This window comes from Bos javanicus, chromosome 18, assembly GCF_032452875.1.
Source record: "Bos javanicus breed banteng chromosome 18, ARS-OSU_banteng_1.0, whole genome shotgun sequence".
NCBI lineage: Eukaryota > Metazoa > Chordata > Mammalia > Artiodactyla > Bovidae > Bos > Bos javanicus.
Window position 1 is genome coordinate 11,089,360 of NC_083885.1, and position 26,951 is coordinate 11,116,310.

Here is a 26,951-nt window from a genome sequence, read left to right on the forward strand (position 1 = left end):
AATAAGTGGACCCGCCTCACTCTAAATTCCTCTCCAGAGCAAAAGTTAGGACGTTTATTTCAGATTTTTTTGAATGTAGAACTAACATGACTTGAATAGTGGGTCACATAGGAAAACTAAAGGAAGAAAAAAAATTCCGAAGCTTAATGATTATTTAATGTCAGGCCTAGTGGCACATTTACTTTGTGCTGTGCTCAGACTATAATTTTCAAGTAATTGAGAAAAGTTGTATCATTTCAACCTGAAGTAGTTACATCAAGATTATTTGTTTGTTTGTTTGTGCTTTTACAAATGTCAGACATGCAAGTGCTTGCTGTTAAGAGGTCTGGCTTTTCAAGTGGCACATTGAAGGTGGTTGCTGAGGACACTTCTTCCTGACAATACACTAAGTATGAAAACCAGTGGGAAGCTTGCTTTTGAATTTGTAATTACGCTGTCACAGTTCTCTTTACTGCCACACAGGCAAGAATCACTGTGGCACAAAACAGATAAATCTGTTTGCAGTGGAATTTCCTGGCCTTGGGCCATGGGATTACTGTCATTTGTCACTTTAGTGCTACTTCAGCAGTGTAGATGTTCAATTCCAAAGACTTGCATGTGCTTGGACTGCAGTTTTCCTGTTTTTTGACGTGATCTCCCAATAGGTCTTTCTGTGATCTTTTCTGTCAGTGCAGGCTGGAGGAAGAACTGAGTGTAGGCAAAATAAAGATAGCCCTTGGGGTAGGTTTATAGTACTATTTGTTTCAAGGATCAGGCACTGTAGGATCTGTCGTAAGCCTCAAGGTGGAGTCTTCAGAGCGTAGACTTTGCATGAGTGGGCCACTTTCTGACTATTTGAAAGCTCCTCAGTCATGACCCCATTTTCAGCAGAGGACCCGAGAAACCAATAGCTCCATGCTGCTCCCTGTCTGGAAAGACCCTGTGCTCGGGTTGCCCTCTCCCGGGAGTAGGCTTGCTGAGGTGTAGAGGTGGAAGTGTGGTTTGGGGTGGGCAGGACACAGCCAGTCTTCCTGGACATGCCCTCTCTGGCTGCCTTGAGAGCTGAGAGATGACGAGGTGCTCGGACCACGTGCTAGCCCAGGGCTGCTCCTCTGCTCTCCCTCTTCAGGCCTCTCCCTCCTGGGCTTTGTCTGCAGCTTTTTTTGGTTGTCATTCTTCAGGTCAGTTCTCACTTTATTTTTCTGATTATCAGCTCAAGGACCATCTCACCATCTCATAAGCCTACACTCTCTGATTTAAGAGTCTCACAAGTAGTGCATTGAAAATAAAAATACCTCCTAGTAGAAAGACTGGTGCCCCACTCTTGTGCCTTTGGTATCCAAGTTTTACACCTAGCTGCCTGCCTTTCTCTCTCTGATGGTAGTACAGTTTTGTTTCCCCACTTGTACTTGTTTTATGGAGAAATGCTGCTTTTTATCTGTGTGTATTACATGCACACAGTTGGCATACCAGTGCTCTTTTCTAGCAAAGTAGTCTTTAAAGTGTCAAAAGATCAGCGTGATAGTTGCAAACTTATATTGTCATTGGAGCTACTGTGGAAAAAAAATTAAATGTAACTTGAATAATATTAGAGATTTCAAGCATGCCTTGCTGTAAGACACTGAATGTAGGGAAAAAAAAAACCTTGCATTTAAGACTGAACAAAATAGAGGGCTTCATGTTACAGACCTGTTATTGTGGACGAGCTGGCTGGGGAGGGAAGGGAGGAGTCCTATGAATAGCCCCCTCACCCCCCCATCCTCACCCCTCTCCCGAGCTGTAGTTCCATGAGAGCCATTGGATGCACTGGAAGTGGTGGGGATGGTTTTTTGGACCATTTTCTTAATTTACTTTCCTCACTGTTCAGGAAAATAGACGTTTATCATTATTGTGAGTACAAGTCAAAAGTATTCTTTGTTTTAAAATATGTTGACTAAAGCTAGATCTCTGTATAAATTGTCTGCTGCAAGCCATGGGCCTTGTGAACTACATCCAGAACCACCCAAGAACATTTAATACATGGCTGTGTGTGGAGAGTTTTGATTCGGCTTCTGGAGAAGGAAATGGCAGCCCACTCCAGAATTCTTGCCTGGAGAATCCCAGGGACGGTGGAGCCTGGTAGGCTGCCGTCTATGGGGTCGCACAGAGTCGGACACGATTGAAGTGACTTAGCAGCAGCAGCAGCTGGGCTATGAGTTAGTCTACATTGTTTAATTATTCTCACATAAAGATAGTATCCTTTTCTCTGGATATAAGTGATGCATTTTAAATTTTATTACACTCATTTAAATTTAGTTAGGGCCAACTTGTGAATTCATTTGGTATTCTGGTAACCGTCAAGAGCATTTCTAGTTTTCCTCCTCTTATGTGTCTCTCCTATTTTAGACAGTTTATAACTCCAGAGGAGTGAAGCAATGCCTCTTGAGAGACTTTCATCATTAAAGTATGTACTCTCTATTTTTTCCTGAAAATATCAGTCTTTTTACTTTTAACAGCACTTGGGAGGATATAAAAGAGAATTTGAAAATGACGTTTAATTCTTGAGTTTTTGGAGATTCCTGCCTGATGTTGTAGAAAACTTCTGTCTCTTAATATTTAAATGGTAATTCTCCTTGGATGGTTACCAAGATGTGTGTGTTTATTTGAGACCTGGAGAGTAGGCCTTTGGGGTAGATCTGGTGATTGGACAAGGAGGAGCATATTTATTATGAAATGAAACATTACAGCGATCAGCATGTGGAGTGGTTGTGTAGTTTATAAACTGCATGGTTTGTGAAGTGCTGTGGCTGGCATGATCCTTAAGCAACCCTGTAATGTATTCCTATTATCACCATTTTACAGATGGGTAAAGTGAGACTCAGGAGGTTGTGATTGAAGTCACGTGGCCGTGAAAGGCGCTATCGGGGACTTAAGAGCAGGTTTTGGACTTCTAGCCTCTGTCGTTTATACTTGGCCAGACTGATAAAGGCCTGCCGTTTCACAGTGCAATTTCCATATGATAGTTCTCAGAGAAGGTTTATGGAATGACCGAATGAATGAAATAAAGGTTTACATGTTTAAGTAATTATTTAGAGCTGGAAAAGGAAATGGCAACCCACTCCAGTATTCTTGCTTGGAAAACCCCGTGGACAGAAGAGCCTGGCAACCTACAGTCCACGGGGTCGCAAAGAGTTGGGCACAACTTAGCAACTAAACAGCAACAACCAGTCTGTTACTAATTATTAATTGCTAGATTCTGTGTAGAGTGCATTTTGGTAAATCTTGTTCATTGATTTTAAAATACAAAATAAAGACTTGAATTTCTTTTTTTTTTTAAGACTTGAGTTTCTGAAACAGACACATTTAAAGTAAAAAGTCACTGCTCCCCTCCCTGATCTTGGTCCCATTGGTCTGTCTGGTGTGCCTTTCCTATTCTGACACTGTTTTTGTTCCCTTGTCTCATAATGCAGTCTTCTAACCAGATGGTTGGGCTTCCCTTGTGGCTCAGCTGGTAAAGAATCCACCTGCACTGCGGGAGACCTGGGTTTGACCCCTAGGTTGGGAAGGTCCCCTGGAGAAGGAACAGCTGCCCACTCCAGGATTCTGGCCTGGAGAAGTCCATGGACTGGATATGGGTAGCCCATGAGGTCTCAAAGAGTCGGACCCTGAGCGACACCGAGTGACTTTCGCATGCACGCAACTGTATAGTCAGTGGGCTGGACTTTTTGGAGCACCTCTTGTTTCTAAAATTATTGAAGCTGTGTATTCAGGTAGAATAGACTTTTTCTTATTTTTATTGGCTTTTGCCAGGGGATGGAGCGGATGTTCTGGAGGTTAAAGTGGTTCTCTGTGACCCAGTATACTGAGAACTGTGGAAGTGCTGTAGAAATCTATGACTGTTAAAATGCCTGAACAAATTTTTTTTTTTAAGAAATGGTATTTTGAACACATTCAACCCCATAATTATAGCAGTCATGGTGTCCAATTTCTATATTGTAAAAAAAAAAAAGGTCTGATTCAGATTCACATTCTAATCTGTTGGTCAACTCTGCATTAGAGAAGACCCCTGAGAGGACAAACCTTTGGTTAGTTTGAGAGGTTAGTAGGTCATCAGCCTTGGTGACTAGTGGGGAATTGGGTAATGAACCTGGACTTTCTCCTGTCTTATCCAAAATCAGACTTTCCTCACTTCCCCACTTTCTTTCTTTCTTTCTTTCTTTTTCGCCACACTGCGATCTTAGTTCCCTGACCAGGGAGTAAACCTGTGCCCCCTGCAGTGACCTATGGAGTCCTAACCACTGGACCACCAGGAAATTCTCTAAAAGATGAAAATCTTTAATTCATTAGTTATTTGGAGGCAGAGTGGGAGATACATTTTGCTTAGTAACATTAAGAAAATAATTAGTGGTAAATTAAAACATGAAGTATTTTTATGTTAAAAAACTTAAAACTACATATTAATTTGATCAAAAAGCAAGTTAGACTGTGAAATATTTGAAAAAGATTGAGAAAGATTTTTTCATAAAATATCTGTCAATAAGGTGATTCATGTTTGGTCTGTCCCCTTTGTATTTATTGAAATACTGCAGTGGCAAGAAAAGAAAAACAAATCCTAAAGAACTGGCCCACTCCTCATGTCTGCTTCCTCTCCCCAGAAATCATATTCCACCACTTCTAATGCAAAGTCAGGTCTTCCAAGGGTAGTATTCTGTGTCTTTGGAATTAATTTGTAATATACCAGGCACTTTTATTCAGAACTGCATATAAAGGACTTTATATCTTTTGTGATTGCTCAAACAAAGAATTTTGGTGGCCAGGCGTTAGCAGGATAGAGCTGAAAAGAGATCTGTGCTTTGGGAGTTGACAGCGTAGTAGGAGAGGGAAACAGGCTAATTGGTGAATCCCCTTTTTAGGGTGGTAATTCCTGTAACAGAAGTGTGAACAATATAGTCAGAAACTTTCATTCATTCGTTCAGCAAGTCATTGAGTGGCTGCTGTGTACCATGCACTGAGGATGGAGTGATAAGCAGAGATGGGCATTGTCCGTCTTACCAGGGAGCTTACTGTGGAGAGAGACACCCACACTAATCAGATAGTTGCAGGAATGCAGAGGGCCATTCCACACTGAAGACCGAGTCTGGAGGAAGGGCAGGGGAGGCAGGAGACCGGCTCCCAGAAGCAGGGCCTGGGTGATACCCAGTCTGAGATGGCTCTGTGGCTGCAGGGCCTGGGGAGCCCCTGAGAACTCAGAACTGGGTGCCAAGGCGGTGGCGGTGGTGAGGCGGCCAGTCTTACCCCGGCGAGAGCGTGGAAGAGGGTGACGCATTCATGCTGCCTGCCCTGCAGAACCATCCTGCAGGCTCATGGTGGCCACAAACGAGCTTGGGGAGGGTGCGGAGGAGGTGGGGGGAGTGGCAGTGCTATGTGGGTTGGAAAGGGGAGCGTCAGGGGAAGCTGAGAAGAAGCGTCAGGAGAAGCTAGTCGACTCTCGTAGAAAGGCGACATTTGGGCAGAGAAGCTCAGGGATGGGGTTTTGTGGGGAGCACATGCAGAAGAGCAGAGTGTTTAGGCCTGCGGCCTGTTTGGGAGACAGACCTGTGCTCGGTGGGTGACTGCCTGGTGTGTAGGGTGGGATGCTGGGACGGTGTGGGGGGGTTGGGGGACGAAGGACTTTGGTAGTTCAGCCTTGGTGGTGGTGGGTGTCTGAAAGCACAGGCTCTGTGAGGGTTGCTGGCGGAGGTGGTGGTTCTAGGCCCGGTTGGGGTCCTCCCCAGGGTGGCAAAGGTGTCCTCTGCTGGCTCTCCTCTAGATCTCAGAATGTTCTTTCTGCTCACTTCAGCACCTTAAACCCTAAAACTTTGAGCAGGGAAAATGTAGGATGTTTGGGGATATCTGAGGCAGATTAGTGCAAGGCAAATAGCCCTTGAGTGTCCTCAGTGATAATTGGATAGAGTTGTTAGGGAAGTCATATGGGGACATCAGTTAGTTCAGTTCAGTTGCTCAGTCGTGTCCGACTCTTTGCGACCCCAAGGACTGCAGCACCCCAGGCTTTCCTGTTCATCACCACCTCCCAGAGCTTGCTCAGACTCATGTCCATTGAGTCGGTGATGCCATCCAACCATCTCATTCTCTGTCATCCTCTTCTCCTCCTGCCTTCAGTCTTTCCCAGCATCAGAGTCTTTTCCAGTGAGTCCGTTCTTTGCATCAGGTGACCAAAGTATTGGGGTTTCAGCTTCAGCATCAGCCCTTCCAATGAATTTTCAGGACTGATTTCCTTTAGAATGGACTGGTTGGATCTCCTTGCAGTCCAAGGGACTCTCAAGAGTCTTCTCCAACACCACCGTTCGAAAGCATCAATTCTTCGGCCCTCAGCTTTCTTTATAGTGCAACTCTCACATCCATACATGACTACTGGAAAAACCAAAGCTTTGACTAGACGGACCTTTGTTGGCAAAATAATGTCTCTGCTTTTTAATATGCTATCTAGGTTGGTCATAGCTTTTCTTCCAAGGAGCAAGCGTCTTTTAATTTCATGGCTGCAGTCACCATCTGCAGTGATTTTGGAACCCAAGAAAATAATGTCTCTCACTGTTTCCATTGTTTTTCCATCTGTTTGCCATGGAGTGATGGGACTGGATGCCATGGTCTTAGTTTTTTGAATGTTGAGTTTTAAGCCAACTTTTTCACTCTTTTCTTTCACCTTCATCAAGAGGCTCTTTAGTTTCTCTTCACTTTCTGCCCATATTCTCTTTAATTTTTTTGGGAGGGGGGCAACTTTAAAAACCAGCATTTATTCCTTGATTGTAAAGAAAATATATCACCCATATATCATGACTCTGAGATGACTTCTGTTAATATTTTTAAATGCTTCCCTTTAAATTTTAGACATTTGGGCTCATTTTACACAATGTGCTGTGCTGTGCTTTGCTTAGTCACTCAGTTGTGTCCGACTCTTTGTGACCCCATGGACTACACAGTCCATGGAATTCTCCAGGCCAGGATTCTTTACCAGCTGAGCCACAAGGGAAGCCCAAGAATGCTGGAGTCGGTAGCCTATCCCTTCTCCAGCGGATCTTCCCCACCCAGGAATCAAACCAGGGTCTCCTGCATTGCATGCGGATCTTTACCAGCTGATCTATCAGGGAAGCCCCATTTTATATAGTAGTATTTCTAGTAGTATTTCTTAAGTCATGATCCTTGGTCGTGGTCTTCTCAGTTGAACCACCTGGCATCCTGGTGGCCATCCAGACCCACTGACTAGGGACCCCTGATTAGGCCCCCAGCTGTGTCCCCTCAGCCCCCAGGGCCTCAGCCTGACACAGGTGTCAGAGCCTCTGCATGCTTTTGTTTGCCGCCTTTCCCCTTAAGCTGCAGAGCCCTTTCCCATGAATAGAATTAACTGAGTAATATTTTGGACATTTAAAAACATTTTCAGTCTAGGTTAGGTATGAACAACAACAAAAGACGCCAGTTTGTGGCCCTCTGCAAGGTAATGTTAGTAATTTTAGTCCTGAATCGAGTGACTTGTGGAAACAGAACCGACTGAGGAGCCTGACACGTTGCCACTTTGAAGACGTGCCACCCTGGGTCTTGAGCCTGAGAGTTCAGTTTTGTTGGAAGTTCAGTAGCTAAACTGATGGACAAATTCCTCTCCACAAACATTTATCCAACTCTTGCTCTAAATTGTATTATATTCCCCAAAGCCATTAGAAACTGCTGGGTGCCATGTGGTGAGATAGGACTCTCAGTGTGGGGGCAGCTCGGGCTTCGCCCCAACTCCGTTTAACTGTGACTGTCTGCCGTCTTTGAGAATTGGGGCATAGCATTAAGCCAATTTGCCATTGGAAATTCTTACAGCCTTTTTTTGTTGTTGTTGCTGGTCATGGATTTGTCAGCTTTGAAGTTCTTGTCTCCAGTTTTTCACAAATTGGTGCTAAAGTAACACTCTTGGTTCCATCTTGGTTCTTACTGAATTCTTGGCTTTTCCATGCCACACTACACAGTGTGAGTTAAGTGCCAGGAGCACAAACTTTCTTTCCCATGTGTGACTGGAGTTCTATTCCATGAAAATGAGATAAGAGATTGCTTTGAAAAAAAAAAATCTTGAGCAGTCTCTTTAGTTTTGGCTGGAAGCTTCTCTGGCTGTAACTTGAACTTCACTCACAATGACTCTGTAGCAATATCCTAGCCATGACTGGTCTTGGACACAGAGTTGCCACAGCTCAGTTTGGAAAGACTTGGCCTCTCACCCCCTGACACATGTTGAACAAATGAGTTTCTTTTCTTTTTAAAATGGACAGAAGGTAAAATATGTTGCCACTTTGTTTCTTTGCCATTGATTTCTTTTTGGTTGAAAGCATAGATCTGAGTTAGCTTCCTCCCTTCCCTGTGAAGAAGGGAAGGACTCCCAAGCCTGTCCTGCACAGGAGCCTGGAGGGCCCTGTGGACTTTGGTGCTGGGGATGCCTTGTTCTTCCTCCCAGTCAGTCAGCTCTTCCTGGAGGCCTGCAGGCTGCTGGCCCTGGATGGGCCGAGTGCCCGAGCGGTGGAAGGAACGCATGGCCCTGCCTGGCGGAGGAGGGCACAGCACACAGATGTTGTCTGGCAGAACATACTTCTAGTCCTGGGAGTGAAGGTCAGGACCACAGGGTGCAGGAACCACAAGGCACAGATTTGCCCTCCCTAGACATACCTTTATAGTAACGAGAGCTGCTGCAAAAGAGGTGGGCTGCTCCTGAGGTTTTGAGATGGATTGCAGTTCTTGCGTTAAGAATTCAGGTGACCTCTAGGCTTTCTTGAAGGGTTTCGTGACTCTCCTTATTCGTGTTGTATAGTTTGTTGAATCCAGGCGACTCATCTGTATATCAGCTAATCTGTTTTGTTTCATTCTTTGGGCTGTTTCTCAACAGGTTTAGCTGAGATCAGAGGACCGTTACTGATGCAACAAATACCTTCATGGTAGCCTTCCCCGTAGTGGTCCAGAGCATTGATCCTTGGTTGACTTGGTCTGAGCAAATGCCTTTATCTCCAAATTCCAGAGCCACAGAGCTGTCCACCTTCCCAGGTGGAGAGCCTGAGTATGTCATTGGTGAGTGTGGAAAGAGAGCTTTTCCATTGACTTACTGGCTCAGTTATGTTTTGTGTTTCCTACCTTTGTCATCTTAGGTATCTCAGCCAGTGTCATCGTTCGCCCACTGGTTATTTTTTTTTTTTTCCCCCCACTGGTTATTTTTTTAACTCAGCTGTGTGCCAACAAAAATGAGCACAGATAAGTTGTCTCTGCTGCAGCACGCTACCCCCTCTGTCCACGCGCTTGCTCCCTGGCCCCAGGCCACTTGGAGTGGGTGAGTCTTCTCAGGCAGGCCTGCCTCCGTGCCCTCTTTATTTATTTTAGTTTTTCAAAGTGGACAGCTTGGTTTATTTTGCATTTTTCCTAGGACCAGACCTTATAGATGGCATTGTTGTTGTTTACTTGCTAAGTTGTGTCTGACTCTTTTGTGACCCCTGGACTGATGGGCTACAAATGGTAATATTTTCAAGTTATTGTCTCTTTTGTATTGTGTATTATTTTTCATTTGGCAGGATCATAATTGAAACTGAGAGTATGCTCTAAAATACCATACTTTGAAGTAATCTTAAAGTTGTTGTTCATTCACTAAATCATGTTCGACTTTTTTCCGACCCCATGGACTGAAGCACACCAGGCTCCCCCTGTCTTTCACTGTCTCCAGGAGTTGGCTAGAATTCATGTCCACTGAGTCAGTGAAGTTAAAATTGTTTTATGTCTGGCAATAGCAGATGACGTTCCACCATTTACTTCTGTTTATGTTCAGGGAAAAAGACTTTCTGACCTAATTGGAGATTTCCAGCTCTAATGCCTCTGTGAGTTAAGCTTCAGCTAATATAGTGAAAGAATGAAATGTTAGCTTCATTTTTGAATTTCTTTTCTGCCCTTTTTAAAATCGCAGCCTGCTGCACCCCCGCCACCTTCTTGCCTTGCTTTCTCTTCAGAGCACTTAACACCTGATCCCCTTCATCTGATATCCTAGCAGCTATTTGGTTCATTTTCTCTCTCCCTTTACTAGAGTGGAAGATGAGTGAGGGGAAGGCGTTCTCTTGTTCACTGTTACATTCCCTGAGCCTGGAATGTAATAAGTGCGCAAAATATTGATGAATAATTTATGAAAGACATAACACAGTCTATACATTTAGGTAATCCCTGGTTGACTGTGGGAATGAGGCTAATCACCTGTTAAAATCCAGAATAACTCAGGTTTGTTAGGAAAGTAATTTGCAAAGAGGAGACTCGAACTGAGTTCTGCAGTGTGAGAAGTCAGCTGGGCCAGCTATGTTAGCTGCTGCTTGTAGCTGCACAGGAAGATACCTAAAGTGTTCTCACCCTGTGTAGGAGCAGGCGACTCAGCAGGTGACTAGGCATAGGAAACAATTGGGGCAGGTTCTGAGATGTGCAGTGTGTTGAACTCTGCAGTGCACATGGCAGGTTCTGCAGGGGGAATTCAGGAGTGAAGGAGGTGGGTAACGAGTGGCCTTGAGAATGAATGGGATTTGGGCACATAGAGAGAAAGGAGGAGGGCATTTGATGTGGGCCGGTGCCCCCAGCTTGGGTGGTAAACGGTCACCCAGCCTGAGAGAGGAGTTGGGAGCCCTGCAGTAGTGTCCAGGATACAAGGCTCAGCTTGCCGTAAGGAGGACCCTGGGATGCTGTGCTGCATCCCCTGCTTCTCAGGCTGACGCTACGTTAAAAGTCAATGGGGGGTCCTGTTAATGGCATGTTTGGCTTCTGTAGGTCTGGGCTGGGGTCTGAGAGCAGCATAAACTCCCAGGTGTGTCTGCTGCTGGGCTGGGACCCACACTGAGTAGCAGGGTCGTATAGGACACAGGGAGCGTGAGAGCGTCTGCAAGTCCTGGAGTCGTGTGCCGAAATGTGTGCGTGTGCATCCTTGAGGTGGTGGGCCTTGTTTGCTTACATCTCCTCCTCACCACCGCCAAAAAGGCTAGGGGAATCACTGTCTCATAGAAGTAATGTGCCGATTAAACAGGGTCCTAGCTCCCTGACCGGCATCACTTAATTGGGATGCTTCTTTTAATTCATGCAGTTGCTGCTGTTTTTACCAAATGAAATCTTTTGAGCATTTTGATGTTTTGATGAGATTGTCCCAGGAACTGGGTTATGTATATATAATTCAAGATAATCTTCCAAGTTTCTCATCCAAGAGTTTGGAAAAACAATGAAGTTTGCTATTGGCATAAGTGCAAAACCTGGTTTTGAGGAAATAGTAGGCCTTTTGATTTTAAGGTTAAGTCAGAAAATAACAGTGAATGAATCTAGGGGTTGGCAGCTTGAAATATGGAATGGAGTATAACTGAGCAGTCCAAGTTGAAAGTGTGAGTTCAGAATTCATCTGCCTAGTTGAAGCTGTGAGAGTAGGTGGAAGAATGAGTGGGAAGAATGCTTAATGGGAGAATGAACATCCAGGTGTCAGCCCAGAGGAGAGAGAATGGTTAAGAGCCAGAACCAAGTCCTGAAGAAGGTAGAGTGCCCTCCAGTAAAGATTATTATGAAAAGTGTGTGTGAGTGAGATCTTATTATTAATCAAGTGCTTGATAGGTTGATGAGCTTAAGGATGTAAACTGATTTGGTTTGAATTGGGTTATTTTTGGAAAACCAGAATGTTGGAGGCGAAAGATTTCATTGAGTCAAAAGAGCAATGGAAAATGAGTTCCGTTACAAAGCAGTGTCTCTGTGGAAAAGACATTTCTGAAAAGTTGCATTGGAGTGGAATGTTTCTATCAAATTATTTCTAGTTTAGTTGTGTTATAGTTTTTCTTCTGATTATTGGGCTTTAACTTGTTAATGACCAATAAACCCTTTAAAAGCACTAAAAGAGTTCCCATTTTACAAACATCTGCTTTGTAGAAAGAAAAAAGCGCCTTCTCTGGATGTGCATCGAGCAGTAGGTGCTCTGAGGCCGTGAACAGTCGCCTCAGATTGTCTCGTGTTTTCTCGAGTGTGGTTTAGAGCCCTCACCGAGTATGGGAGCAGTTGTGCTGCCCCCACCCCAGTTGTCTGCTTAGTTTCTTCCACTCCTGCATTGCTGGGTCCTGGCAGTGCCCCTGTGTTCAGTGATTCTCAACCCTGACTGCACATCAGATTCACACAGGAAGCATTTGAAATGCTAAGTGAAGCCTTGCTTCCCACCGTGGAAACCCAGAATTGTGGCCTGAGGATGCTCAATTGGTCCTCAGGTGTTAGTCAGGGCTGAGAAGCACTGCCTGATGCCTTTGTCCTGTACAGCTGACCCTGTTCCCTGGCTTGGTGACCTTCACCTTTGTAGGAAAACAGTATTGTGAGCTGACTGGGGTAAAATTTCTTTGCCAGATTTCTGAGCTCCATATGTTTACCATACAAGAGACTTTCTGAAGTCTTGAGTTTTATTTTTCTAATAAAATACTTTTAATCGTAACAGAATCTACATATGTAATTCAAGAATGGAGTTCAATCTATTGTTTTGGCTGGTCAGGTGAACTATACCTCCATAATTAGAATCTTAGGAGGCTGTTTTTCAGCAGGTCGTTAGGTGAAGGTTAAATTGAGAAGGTAAACAGTGGACCAACTCTTCTAACTTTGGTCTTCATTAGCAACCAAAGCAATTCATGAAAGGGAACATTCTATATTCTTTCTCCTTAAAATTGGAAGGAGAGGGGTGTGTGTACCAGCTAAGATGAGTCCTGTTTCTTACGCACCTCTCTGTTTTTCAGGGTGTTTGACGAGACCATTGGCAGTGACCAACAGAGGAAAATATGTAGTCACACCTCTTTTGTTCCAAAATGTCTTTTAACATGGAGCTCTGATTCAGTGATGCACTTTCCTTCCTGGCAGGTGGCCTTCAGTAGTCAAGCTTTTGTTGGTTTGATTCCAGCATATTTCATTAAGTGAAAAATCCTGTAGAACAGATGGATTTACAAGTTTCTGCTCATGTAGCATTTTGTTTAACGCAGCCCTAGTTTTGATTCAGCATTGTTGGCACTGATTGTCTCTGTGTAGTGTAGGGTTTGGGTATGTCAGGGGATCTAGGCAGTTGTAAAGGCCAAGCCAGGCATGAACAGTCTGAGGTTGGAGGCTTAGAGAGGCTGGTCATAGTGATAACAGGCAGCGGAATACAGATGCGTGCACTGTAGTTTAGGTCGTGTTGTGTACCACTAGTTAGGGTCTCTGAGCTATGGAACATGAAATCTTAAAGAGCCCTTGTGTGTGAGTATTTATAGAGTGCTTAAGAATTCTGCTCGTGTAAAAGAAAAATGAGTATCGTGGTCCTTGATCTTAAAGAGCTGTTTTTATAAAACAACTGCCTCATCGATTTATTGATAGATGTGTGTCTAGTTAAAAATGTCAACCATATTGAGGTATAATTTAGTACAATAAATGTGCCAATTTTAAGCTAGCGCTTTGAGTTTTGACAAATGTATATAGGAGGGTAACTGCCCCCACAATCAGGATAGAGAACATTTTCATTGCCTGTAAGTTTCCCTTAGGACCCTTCACCATGAATCCTCATCCCTCTCCCAGGCAATGACTGAGCTGCTTTTTCTGTCACTATTATAGGCTGAGTTCCCATTTGGTAGAATTTTCGTTATGTGGAGTTTTATAGAGTGCTCTGTGTGTTGCCTCCTCTCACTTAGCATAGCATTTTTGGCATTTGCCTATGTGGTGTAGGAATCCTTCCTTTTCAGTGCTGGGTAATAGTCCATTGTAGGGATGGGCCACAGGTTCTCTCTTCACCTCTTGATGGGCATTTGTTGTTCCAGCATTTGGCTGTTATGAATGAAGCTGTTGACCACATTCACGTGCAGGTCTTTGTGTGAACATACATTTTCATTTCTCATGGATAAAATACCTAGAAGTAGAATTTTTCTGTGTCATATGGTGGATGTATGTTTGATTTTTGTAAGAGGCTGCTAAGTTTTTAGAAAGCGGCGGTCACCTTTCACCTCTGCAGCAGCAGTGCCTGTCCCCCTTCTGTGTCCTCACCCACACTTGACAGCATTCCCAGGAACACGAGCCACATCTGTGACAGAAAAGTGAAAACTCCTGCCTGCAAGCAGGGAGTTCTTAAGGAAATAGGCTTTAGTAAAGAAGTTTAAGTAGAAGCGAGTGGGGGCAAGAAAAACTGGGCAAATGCCTCCAACATGCTAGACACAGGGGACTTATATGGTGGTCAGCGATGTTGTGGGGGGAGAAAAAAATGTACTTTTACTAGGTTGATCTGACCTGATGCACATCCATGGTTTGTTTTGCCAGTGCCTCCCATTTTTCCCCTTTAAGGTGTAACATTTTGGAAGTTGATTTTTCTCCAGTTTGGGAGACCATGTGATTATTGTGAATGATTTTCCTTTAGGTCAGAATAGGTATTCTCTTATTAAAGTTTTCAATAAAGCTTTAATTCACTTTTCTTGATTATGGTTAAATGTTATACTTAAAAATTGCATGTTATATCTTGACTATGTTAAAAGTTTATATTTAGAAATGAAAATTGTGCCCCTGCTCGCCCACTTCTGCTGATAGTAAAAACGGGAGCATAAGAAACAATGAGAGCAGTTGAGTTTGAGTTCTTCAGCCTGCTGACTCTGGAGTTGGAACTGTTGCTGTAGAGAGGGCGTCGGTCCTCAGCCCTGGAACTTGTATAGGTTGTGGGCTTTGCTTTTCTTCCTCCTCTTCCTGAACTCATTTGTTGAGCAGAGCTCTTGAGCACCTGCTGTATGCCAAGTACTGATCCAGGCAGTGGAAAAAATGAGTTGACTTGGTGTCTGTTCCTTTTCAAAGAACAACTTTATGGAGGTATGATATACATGCAGTGAATTTAATTCATTTAGTGTATATAGTCTGATGAATTTTGACAGAAATGGTTCTTTTTCATTGGTGTTGCACTTTCCCCTTCCCATCCCTTCCCTTTCCTTCCTAGATTAGCACCAAGGTGATCGAAATGAAAACAGGTGGAATTTTGAACTTTTTTCTACTAGGGGTATCCCAGATAACAAGTACCAAATTGACTCCCTAATTTATCAGCTCTTTTCCATGTGATAAGTCTATATAGCAAGTTATTGTATAATGAGGGTTGTTTAGTAACAGTTTAGAGCAAAGCAAGTTAAAATTTAACTGACATTGTGTAATGTACAATAGGCCTGGAAAGTTGGTAAAAGTGGATTTGTGTTAACTGAATCATGTTTTCTGATTTGGAGAGTGCAGTCTGTGGAAACAAGTTTCAGCTTAGACTCCCCATGAAAGCACTTAAATAAATCCAGTCTATTAAAAATCTTGGAAAAGTGAAAAGATAACTTTTTAAAAATTACTATTTTTTTGCCATGCCATGTGGGATCTTAGTTTTTGGCCACACCGTGCAGCACTTGAGATCTAGTTCCCTGACTCGGGATCAGCCCCATGCCTCCTGCATTGGGAGTGAGGAGTCCTGACCACTGGACTACCAGGGAAATTGTTGAGAGGGTAGCTTTTGATAGGACTTCAGTAGTCAGAATAAAATACACAAACCACATGAAACCAACACTTGACATTTGAATCTTCAGGAGGGCGTGGCTTTGGCACACTTTTTGGTCCATTTTTCCCCTTCTCGGGGCTCCTCAGCCACAAGAAAGTGAGGAGCATCCTGCTGTAGCCCTGGGTAGTCAGTCGAGGCATAAGCCTTCCTCTGCCCCCTCTTCCTCTGTCTGCTTCTGCCGTTTGTAGTGCTGTAAGCAATGCGCAGTTCACGCACATGGTGACAAATTTATAAATATCGTGGTGTCCCAAACTTCATCTTGTTCAGAATTTGTTCTCATAATCACAGTTCAGCGTGGATAGTTGATGCTCAATACATGCTGTTAAATCAATGAAATTCCTGCTGTGCATTGAACATTGTCGCCTCCAGGTGTCCCCTAGGCCACCCACACCAATTGCCAAAGTTAAGACTGAGCAGTAACTGTTCAGTAGATGTCACCATCCATCGGGTACTGGGTCCTGATGAAAAAAAAGTAAAGAAATTTGAATGGTTCTTTTTATGCAAGTACTGATCTGATTTTTTTTTTTAAACTTCATTTGTTAATAGTTCCCATTTAAATAGCTGTACATTTTGGTGGTTTTTAGTATATTCACAGAGTTGTACAGCTGCCCCCACAGTCCATTTTAGAACACCTCATCATTCCAGAAAGAGGCTCCATACCCATAATGGTGACTCCCTGTGCCCTCCCCACCCAGCCTCTGGCAGCCACCCTCTCTCCTTTCTGTTTCTGGGGATTTGCCTCTCCTGGATATCACCCAGTGCATGTGGATGGACTCTTGCGATGCGTGGCTCTTGAGTCTGGCCTCTTTCACTCAGTGCGATGTGTTCAGGTGCCAGCCACCTGGTAGCCGTGTGAGTCTGAGAACATTCCCAAAGCTGTGTTTCTCCGGGTTAGATCCAGGAGATCCTTTTGGAGCTGGGAAGAACTGTGGAGATGGATTTAGTCTGGCATACTCTGGTTTTAGAGATGAAGTTAAAGCGTTTATCACTCGGAGCAGTGTTCTTTAGTCATTAAGTCTTGCCAGACTGTTTCAACCCCACGGACTGTGGCCCACCAGGCTCCTCTGTCCGTGGGATTCTCCAGGCAAGAATACTGGAGTGGGTAGCCATTCCTTTCTCCAGAGGATCTTCTTGACCCAGGGATCGAACCTGCATCTCCTGTGTTGCAGGATTCTTTACTGCTGAGCCACCAGTGTATTAGTCCTTAACGTTTCCTCCTACCTCCCAAATTCACTTTTGTGTTGGAAAAGAGGGAGGCGGGAGGAGAAGACTCTACTTCCTGTGCTTGGTTCTGGCATTTGACCCTGCAGGCTGGGCTTTGAGTGTTCTTGGGACACAGTACCTGGGTCTGGCTCGCAGATGCCTGACTGCCGCAGAATCTGTGAAGTACAATGCGCACGCAGCAGTGTTTGTTGATCATGCCTTTGTAGCCTAAGTTTTTACCTCAGAGGCTGACCTCCCATTTCCCTGAGTCCTTTTGAAGGCAGAGGACATGGATTTGGTGGCAGCCTGCACAATGACTTGTGTTTCTGGATCTCAAACCTTGGAAGCTGTGTTCCAGCGCCCCCTAGTGCCTGCTCTGGGGGTCGTCCTCCGGGTCCCTGCTTCCTGCAGAAGGTGCTGTTTTCCATGGCTGCATCGGATCCCTGGAGAGCCAGCAGTGGGCCACGCAGGCGACTGGCAAACGCCTTTCCTTCTCCTCACCTCTCCTGGGCTGAGGCTGTGTCTTTGCTTTTCCTTTAGCAGGAACACTGGTATTTCCAGTTCGGCCTGTGCCTTTCGCAGGCTGTACAGCCCTAGGCCCTAGAGGGCCTTCTGGAGTCTGCTCTGGCAACTCAGAGTGCCGCGCCCTGGCGCTGGGCTGCAGTGAAGTGTCTTGCATCCACCCTGGCTGTGCTGAGCGCTTGCCCCTTTTCCTGATGTGTTTCTTGTGCATATATTTTTCATGTCCTCTCTAGAAAGGATCACAAAATCAGACGGGAACAGTAGGAGTTCTGAAGGCCTGAGCTGGGGTCAGTGGAAGGGAGGTGAAGTGGAGCTTTATTCTGATTGAGAGGACCCCTCCACCCCCAAGCCCCTTACCAGAGAGGGGACGGGGCAGCCCAGCACCCTGTGCTGTGTCCCGACCCCCGTGGCCTTCCTGCCCCCCCCCCCCCCCCCAGCTGGGAGCAGAGCATCTGTGGTTGCTCTCTTGTTCCTCCTCTTGACTCCAGTATTCATTCAACTCTGGTGGGCCTGGCTTAAACCTCAGGGATCTGCCTCACTTGATGACGATGCCAACATTTCTGTAGTGCTCTGTGGTCCACGGAGGGCTCGCAGTGCCTGTTGCCTGGGTGCCTAGGTGTGCCGGCCCCTGCAGGCTTGGCAGGGACGGGGAAAGTGGGGTTGCACTTCCTCCCCTTGCCAGCCTCACAGTTGTGAGTTTCAGCTGTGAGTTTCAGTTCTCCCTGCTCCCGCAAGACAAACAAATGCATGTGGCCAGTGCCATTTTCTTCCTAGATTGTAAATCCTGTGAAATCAGGCACTGACTCATTCTTATCTTGTTTTTTTTAAACCAAAACTTACCGTATTTTTCTTTAAAAACAGACTTTAAAATATATTTATTAATTCTTCAGAGGAAGGAAAATGTTTCACACAAATATAAGAAGAGGGTAGGTAAAAATTTTCCTCACAGCTGAGTGTTTTCAGTTTTAGTTTAAAAACAACCCCAGCAAGCTCTTTATTTGGGAATAATTTTAAATTTATAAAAATTGCAGAAGTACAAAGAGCCCCCATATGATTTTTTATTCATATTGACTGGTTAGGGTTGAACCTCACTTAATCATTGGGGTGTGTTTAAGTTCTCTCCCTCTTTATACAGATACCTGTACAAACTCACAAACACACGAAAATACAGACACATTTTCTCTTACCCTTTGAGGTTTGAGGGTGAGTTACATGGACTGGGACCCTTTAGCCTTCTTGTCTGCTTGAATGTATATTTCCCATGAATATTCTCTTAAAGTAACCGCAGTTGGATAGCTATCACTTCCATATGTTGACATGGACGCAGTGTCTTTTTCTAATCCACTGTTTGTATTCTGGACTTGTCAGTTGACCCTATGCTCTCCTTTTATAGCATTTCCTCTCCAGGGAAGGATCCAGGATAGGGTCAGATGTTGCATTTAGTTGTACTGTCTCTTTAGCTTCCTGCCATCTTGAACTTTTCCATAGCCTTTTGTGACATTGAGTTTTTGGAAGAGCACAATCCTGCCCCTGCTTTTTGGTAACATTCTTCATTTTGCCAGACATCTAAAACAGTTTGTGATTGAAAATTAGGAAGACTTTTGGGGATGGTGAGACTGGAACATTTTAATGGAAGCTGGCTGCCCTGAATTTCTGGGATAAACTCTTTGATGTCACAAGACTTGAGATGCTTCAGTCAGATATATAAAACTTTAGTCAGATATAGTTTTAGTTAAACAGTTGTCACTAAAATTCAGGGCAGTGTAATTTATGCAGTCACTGGGGTTTGCAGTTGAATAAATACTTGGGTTTTTCTATGTTTTTGTAGTTTTAACTTCATAATTTAACTTTTCTTCCTAATTTATTTAAGCTAAATTCTGCTTTACAACAATACTTCTATTTGCCTTTTTGGAACAGTGTGGATAAAAAACACTTCTTCATAGTGGTGCTTCCTGTGATTATTTGTAACTGATGTAGATGATTTTGAAAAGCACTCAAATGATAGCCTCCAAATTTATGTGGGGTATTATATTTTATTATATCACTTCCCTTCAGTGTTTTTGAGTGGTTACAAAAGAGACATTAGTTTCTCTGCCCATGAAAGAAATACTTACTGTTTTTTCACATGTATTGTGATGGCAGGAAATTGTCTTTTATTCTGATGTCTCCCTTACTTGAGACTTGAGTGACTTTGTGCAACTCAGATTGGGACTTGGCGCTAGCCTCTTAGCAGCCCCTTCTGTAAGCTCAGTCACAAAACTGTTCTTTAGATTGTTGCCAGTGTTAACTACTTACTTTCAAAAACTCCTGCATTTTAAGGATTGAAAATAGATCTGATTAGGGCAGAGAATGTGATTCATGTGTATTTTTATGGAGTTGTTTATTGATATATGTGAGCTGGTGTTAAGGGGATTATGTTAAAGTTCAGAGCAGCTCTGGCTAGCCATTTGTCAGGTGTTAAATGATACCTCAGCATTGCATAGTTGATAGTTAGCAGTTGCTTATGGTGTCATTTTTGGATTAAATGTTTTCATCAAGTCCTGATCTGTTTTCAAGGAGATCATGAAACATAGGTGCAAACACAGCTTCTGGAAAATGGGTATATGAATAGTTGTACAGTGATTTGATAACACTGACTTTACAGTTAATCTTTTGAGTAAAGTATTTTTGCATGGTTCAGAACTAAGAACTCTGAAAAGATATATCCTTCTCTGTTCCACGACCTCCACTGACTGTCCCTCCTTCCAATATCTATTGCTTTTTAAAAATCAGTTTTTGCCTATGCTGGGTCTTTGTTGCTGTGTGCGGACTTTTCTCTAGTTGCAGTGAGCAGGCTCTAGAGTGCTGGCTCAGTAGTTGTGATGTCTGAGCTTAGTTGCTTCTTGGCATGTGGAATCTTCCTGGGCTGCGGATTGAACTTGTGTCGCCTGCGTTGGTGGGCGGACTTCTCACCACCAAGCTACCAGGTTAGTCCTGTTATTGATCTGTCTTTGGTTGGTGGTTTAGTCGTGAAGTCATATCTGACTCTTTGTGACCCCATGGATTGTAGCCTGCCAGGCTCCTCTGTCCATGGAATTTTCCTGACAAGAACATTTACTTCTCCAAGGGATCTTCCTGATCCGGGGATTGAACCTGAGTCTCCTGCATTGCTGACGAATTCTTTACCACCGAGCCACCAGGGAAGCCCCTGTCTTTATGCAAATACAAATCAGTATTTCTATTTTCCTGCCTCCCACCCCCCCTTTTTTTTTAACCCAAAGAATGTTTTCTTGTAACTGTGTTGGAGATTCCTCGCTGTACATGCTCCTTCCATCTGGAAGGCTGCACCAGCAGCTCTTAGTCCCCAGTGGAGGGGCAGAGTTGTAACCCAGGACCGCCGGGGAATCTTCTGCCCTTCCTGTTGCCCTCACCAGTGAGTTTTGTAATCAGGTTAAAGGTGTGGATCTGTGGAGAAATTATTGACATGAAGTTGTAATGAGAAAGCACACTTAAAATCTGTAGCAGATTTTTCCAAATAATCCTTTAAAAACAAAGATTTGAGTAAAATCGAAAATAATAGGAGAAAAAGTCTTTCCCTGGAGTCTAAGCACTTACTCGCCTTCTGCAGTGGCCCACACTCTGTCTGTGGAGTGTGCTTCTCTCTGGATCTGAATAAATCCACTTCTTACCTATCACTTTGTCTCTCACTGAATTCTTTCTGTGATGAGACATCAAGAACGCGAGCTTCACTAGATCCTGAAACCAGCTAAACCATCCCCAGCTTGTCATCAACACTGTTGCAGACGTCTTCGTGCTGTTTCTTTGAGACAACTTTTGGGCATTAACAGCTGGTTGGGAAACTCCCTTGGGAGGAACAGCATCTAAAATCAAGGACGTGTGCTCATCTTTTCCTACGAGAACTCCAAAATTACAACTTGCTGCTGAACAACCATCAACAGGAGAATATTGGATCCCACCAAAAAAGATAACCCACATCCAAGGGCAAAGGAGAAGCCCTGGCAAGACGGTAGGAAGGGCGAAATGGTGTTCAGAATCAAACTCCACACCTGCAGAGACGCTCGGAGGGTCGAACAAAACCTGGTGCGCTCCAGAAGACCCCACAGAGACTGAGCCAGACCGGCCTTGAGTGTTTGGGTGTCTCTTGTGGAGGTATGGGTCATCAGTGGCCTGCCGCAGGGGCAGGGGCTCTGGGTGCAGCAGTCCTGGGTGTGGCAGAACGGCAACCTCCCTACAAGAGGGTGCCATTAACCCTGCCTTAGAGCTGTTGAGCACACGACCCACAAACTGCAGAACAATTATACCAAATAAATTCTCGTACTGTTAAGAAGTTCTGGGACCCACAACAGATTTCTTAACCTGGGGATTTGGCAAAGGGATTGAGAATCCCCAGGGAATTTCACTTTGGAGGCCAGTGGGATTTGACTACAGAACTTAAACAGGACTAGGGAAAAAGACTCTTGGAGGGCAAGATAAAACCTTGTGTGCAACAGGACCCAGGAGAAAGGAGCAGTGACCCCATAAGAGACTGACCCAGCCTTGCCTGTGAGTATCCAGGAGTCTCCAGAGGTGAGGTGTTGGTTGGGGGCAAACAACAGGGAGGGAACACAGCCCCACCCATCAACAGAAAAATGGATTAAAGATTTACTGAGCATGCATCGGAACAAGACCCAATTTCCCCCACAGTCAGTCTCTCCCATCAGGAAGTTTCCATAAGCCTCTTATCCTTATCCCTCAGAGGGCAGACAGAATGAAAGCCACAATCACAGAAAACTAACCAAACTGATCACATGGACCACAGCATTGTCTAACTCTACGAAACTATGAGCCGAGCCGTGTAGGGCCACCCAAGACAGATGGATCATGGTGGAGAGTTCTGATAAAATGTGGTCCACTGGAGAAGGGAATGGCAAACCACTTCAGTATTCTTGCCTTGAGAACCCCATGAACAGTATGAAAAGGCAAAAAGGTACAACACTGAAAGATGTCTCCAGATCGGTAGATGCCCAATATGCTACTAGAAAAGAGTGGAGAAATAACACCAGAAAGAATGAAGAGGCAGAGCCAAAATGAAAACAGCGCCATATTGTGGATGTGACTGGTGATGGAAGTGAAGTCCGATGGTGTAAACAACAGTGTTGCATAGGAACCTGGAATGTTAGGTCCATGAATCAAGGTAAATTGAAAGTGGTCAAACAGGAGATGGCAAGAGTGAACATTGACATTTTAGGAATCAGAAAACGAAAATGGACTGGAATGGGTGAATTTAACTCTGATGACCATAATCTACTACTGTGCGCAGGAATCCCTTAGAAGAAATGGAGTAGCCATTATAGTCAACAAGAGGGTCTGAAATGCAGTCAGTACTTGGGTACAATCTCAAAAATGACAGAATGATCTCTGTTTCTAAGGCAAGCCATTCAATATCACAGTAATCCAAGTAATCCCCACTAATGCTGAAGAAGCTGAAGTTGAATGGTTCTATGAAGACCTACAAGACCTTCTAGAACTAACACCCAAAAAAGATGTCCTTTTCATTATAGGGGACTGGAATGCCAAAGTAGGAAGTGAAGAGATACCTGGAGTAACAGGCAAATTTGACCTTGGAGTACAAAATGAAACTGGGCAAAGTTTTGCCAAGAGAATGCACTGGTCATAGCAAACACCCTCTTCCCAACAATTCAAGAGAAGACTACACATGGACATCACCAGATGGTCAACACTGAAATCAGATTGATTATATTCTTTGCAGCCAGAGATGTAGACACTATACAGTCAGCAAAAACAAAACCAGGAGCTGACCGTGGCTCAGATCATGAACTCCTTATTGCCAAATTCAGACTTAAATTGAAGAAAGTAGGGAAAACCAGTAGACCATTCAGGTATGACCTAAGTCAAATCCCTTACCATTATACAGGAAGTGACAGATAGATTCAAGGGATTAGATCTGATAGACAGAGTGCCTGAAGAACTGTGGACAGTTTATGACACTGTACAGGAGGCAGTGATCAAGACTATCCCCAAGAAAAAGAAATGCAAAAAGGCAAAATGGTTGAGGAGGCCTTACAAATAGCTGAGAAAAGAGACCCGAAAGGCAAAGGAGAAAAGGAAACATATACCCATTTGAATGCAGAGTTCTTCAAGAATAGCAAGGAGAGATAAGAAACCCTTACTCAGTGATCAGTGCAAAGAAATAGAGGAAAAAAATAGAATGGGAAACACTAGAGATCTCTTTAAGAAAATTAGAGATACCAAGGGAACATTTCATGCACAGATGGGCACAATAAAGGACAGAAATGGTATGGACCTAACAGAAGCAGAAGGTGTTAAGAGGAGGTGGCAAGAACACACAGAACTACTATACAGAAAAGATCTTCATGACCCAGATAATCATGATGGTGTGATCACTCACCTAGAGCCAGACATCCTGGAATGTGATGTCAAGTGGGCCTTAGGAAGCATCACTACAAACAAAGCTTGTGGAGATTGTAATGGGAATTCCAATTGAGCTATTTCAAATCCTAAAAGATGATGCTGTGAAAGTGCCGCACTCAATATGCCAACAAATTTGGAAAACTCATCAATGGCTATAGGACTGGAAAAGGTCAATTTTCATTCCAATCCCAAAGAAAGGCAACCCCAAAGAATGCTCAAACTACCGCACAGTTGCATTCATCTCACGCGCTAGCAAACTAATGCTCAAAATTCTCCAAGCCAGGTTTCAACAGTATGTGAACCATGAACTTCCAGATGTTCAAGCTGGTTTTAGAAAAGGCAGAGGAACCAGAGATCAAATTGCCAACATCTGCTGGATTGTCAAAAAAGCAAGAGAGTTCCAGAAAAACATCTACCTCTGCTTTATTGACTATGCCAAAGCCTTTGACTGTGTGGATCACAACAAACTGTGGAAAATTCTTAAAGAGATGGGAATACCAGACCACCTTAACTGTCTCCTGAGAAATATGTATGCAGGTCAAGAAGCAACAGTTAGAACTGGACATGGAACAACAGACTGGTTCCAAATAGGAAAAGGAGTACGTCAAGGTTGTATATTGTTACCCTGCTTATTTAACTGACATGTAGAGTACATCATGAAATGCCAGGCTGGATGAAGCACAAGCTGGAATCAAGATTGCCAGGAGAAATATCAGTAACCTCAGATATGCAGATAACACCACCCTTATGGCAGAAAGCGAAGAAAAACTAAAGAGCCTCTTGAGGGTGAAAAAGTTGGCTTAAAGCTCAACATTCAGAAAACTAAGATCATGGCATCTGGTCCCATCACTTCATGGCAAATAGATGGGAAAACAGTGGAAACAGAGAGACGTTATTTTCTTGGGCTCCAAAATCACTGCAGATGGTGATTACAGCCGTGAAATTAAAAGACGCTTGCTCCTAGGAAGAAAAGTTATGATCAACCTAGATAGCATATTCGGAGAAGGCAATGGCAACCCACTCCAGTACTCTTACCTGGAAAATCCCATGGACGGAGGAGCCTGGTAGGCTGCAGTCCATGGGGTCGCTAAGAGTCAGACACGACTGAGCAACTGAACTGGAGCGTTCTCATAATTGACCATGAGGTTTGTTCCAGCAGACTGGTAGAAGGCTTGCTGGATCACGGTTCCTTCCCTTCCTCTTCACTGACAAGATTTTGTTGAATCATTTGAAATTTTAGTTCTCTTACTGGATTGACCAGTTTCTGTTTTTTTTAAATACTTGTAGAAAGTGTACATAGAAGTGTGATTTCAAAGAGTATTTCATTTATTTTTATCTTTCCAAGAGAAATCCAGCCTGAAGAGAAAAACTTAGCAATCCTATAAGAACGTTCACTTCTTATCCTAATGTGTCTTCCCCACATCGTGAATTAAAGTAGCGGCTTAGAAGGTAGAGTGGTTCTCTTCTATGTGGACAGCATTCCCGTTGTTGGTATTAGATAAAGCAACATGAGTCTTCATGTTTGCGTCGGGCTTCACGTCTGCAGTATCGATCATCTTTTGGATCCTACTTGTTTGTTACTGCTGTTGTATCCCTTGAATGCATTTTCTGGAATTCTTAAGCAGCCCACCTCCACTCATCCCAAGTGTGTATGAGAGTCAAGAATTATTTTGCCTTTTGCACTTGAGTAGTAAACTATAGAATAGAATTCTATGAAAACAAAAAGAGACGCTTTTTTTCTTGGAACTTTCAAAGCATTGCTGTCTTGCTGTATTGATTTTGGTTCTTTAAGATCTTCTGTTGAGTTTGTAAATTTAGTAATTTAAATTTAATAATCCTTTGATTTCTTTGAATACTTCCTTGTTCTCTCCTTTTTTTTTCTTGACATTCTGCTTATTTTACCTGCTAGAATTTCAGGATACAGATTAGAATTTTAACTTCTTTTCTGTATCCTGTGTTTTGTTTACACAGATTCATTTTCCCCTGTTTTAATAGTAACCCTCTTTATTGCTGTTTATTTTTTGCCTCTCATGTCCTTTGATTTTTTTGTTGTCCATTCATATTCAAGAACTGAAATCATTAATATTTTGGTGGATGTCCTTATAGCTTGTGGCCTTGTAAGTCTGATGCTTCACTTAGGGTGATGCTTTAGAGAGTCATTGATTAGTAGATCATCATGTTCATGTATCATGTCCACCTGTTGATACACATTTGGATTCTTTTCAGTTTCTGGTGGTTATGAATGAGTACAGATGCTGTAAACTTCAGCATACAGGTTTTTTTTGTTGTTGTTTTTGTGGACATTGTTCTTCATTTCTCTTTGGTAAGTGCTTAGGAGTAGGCTTGCTGGGTTGTGTGGTAAGTAAACTTTATAAGGAACTGCCGAACTCTTTTTTTTTTTTTTGAGTTGCTGTGCCTTTCTGCATCTCTAGTTGCTTCACATCCTTGCTGGCAGTTGGTATTGCCGGGAACGTTTTCTCCCATCATAAGGTCCATCATTTTGATTTTCTTCCGTAAAACCCTAAGGTTTTATCTAGACTTACAGACCTCTCTGCAGTGGGGCTGTGAAGGAGCTCCAGACAGCACTGTCTGTTTCCTGGAGAGGGTCTTGGGGGGTCCTGGCGGATTCTTTATAGGGTCCATGTAACACTGTTTTCTGAAACTGTGTGATTTGTGTATTTTATGTGATCTGTGATTCTTTTTTTTTTCCCAGTATATTTTTGGAGATTTTAGCCCTGATGAATTCAATCAGTTCTTTGTGACTCCTCGTGCTTCAGTTGAGGTAAGACAATTTTGTTTTATTGAGTGCATGCATAAATTTAATTGATGGTTATGTTTTAGATCGGGTTTTTTTTTATGCCTTTTAATTAGGAATTCCAATGTACAGAAAAGTGAGGAGCCTAACATGAAAAAATGACTGGACCCACCCATTGGATTTGATTACTGTTAACATTTTGCTATACTTGTAAATAGCAAAACGTTACAGAGACAGTTGAAGCTTCCGTTGTATCCTCGCATTCGCCCTATTCCCCAGAAATACTGAAACTCTGCCAAAAATGCACAGTACGTTTTGTTTCCTGGCTGTGATTTTCACCTCTTACTGTGCATGTATATATTGTTTGTTGTTTTGTGCGGTTAGAAATGTCTCATCAGGGGCTTCCCCAGGAGCTCAGTAGTAAAGAATCTACCTGCAATGCAGGAGATGTGGGTTTGATCCCTGGGTCAGGAAGATTCCCCTGGAGAAGGAAATGGCAACCCACTCTAG

The 26,951-nt window shown here is 43.5% G+C and overlaps 1 protein-coding gene across 1 annotated transcript in view; it reads left to right on the plus strand.

Moving 5' to 3' along the window:
- The window catches only part of USP10 (ubiquitin specific peptidase 10), a 63,486-nt gene that overhangs the window by 3,369 nt on the left and 33,166 nt on the right, over positions 1-26,951 (plus strand). The window contains exon 2 of the mRNA XM_061386890.1: positions 26,400-26,468. Within this exon, the coding sequence (XP_061242874.1) occupies positions 26,400-26,468 (69 nt within the window). The remainder of the gene's footprint in view (positions 1-26,399; positions 26,469-26,951) is intronic.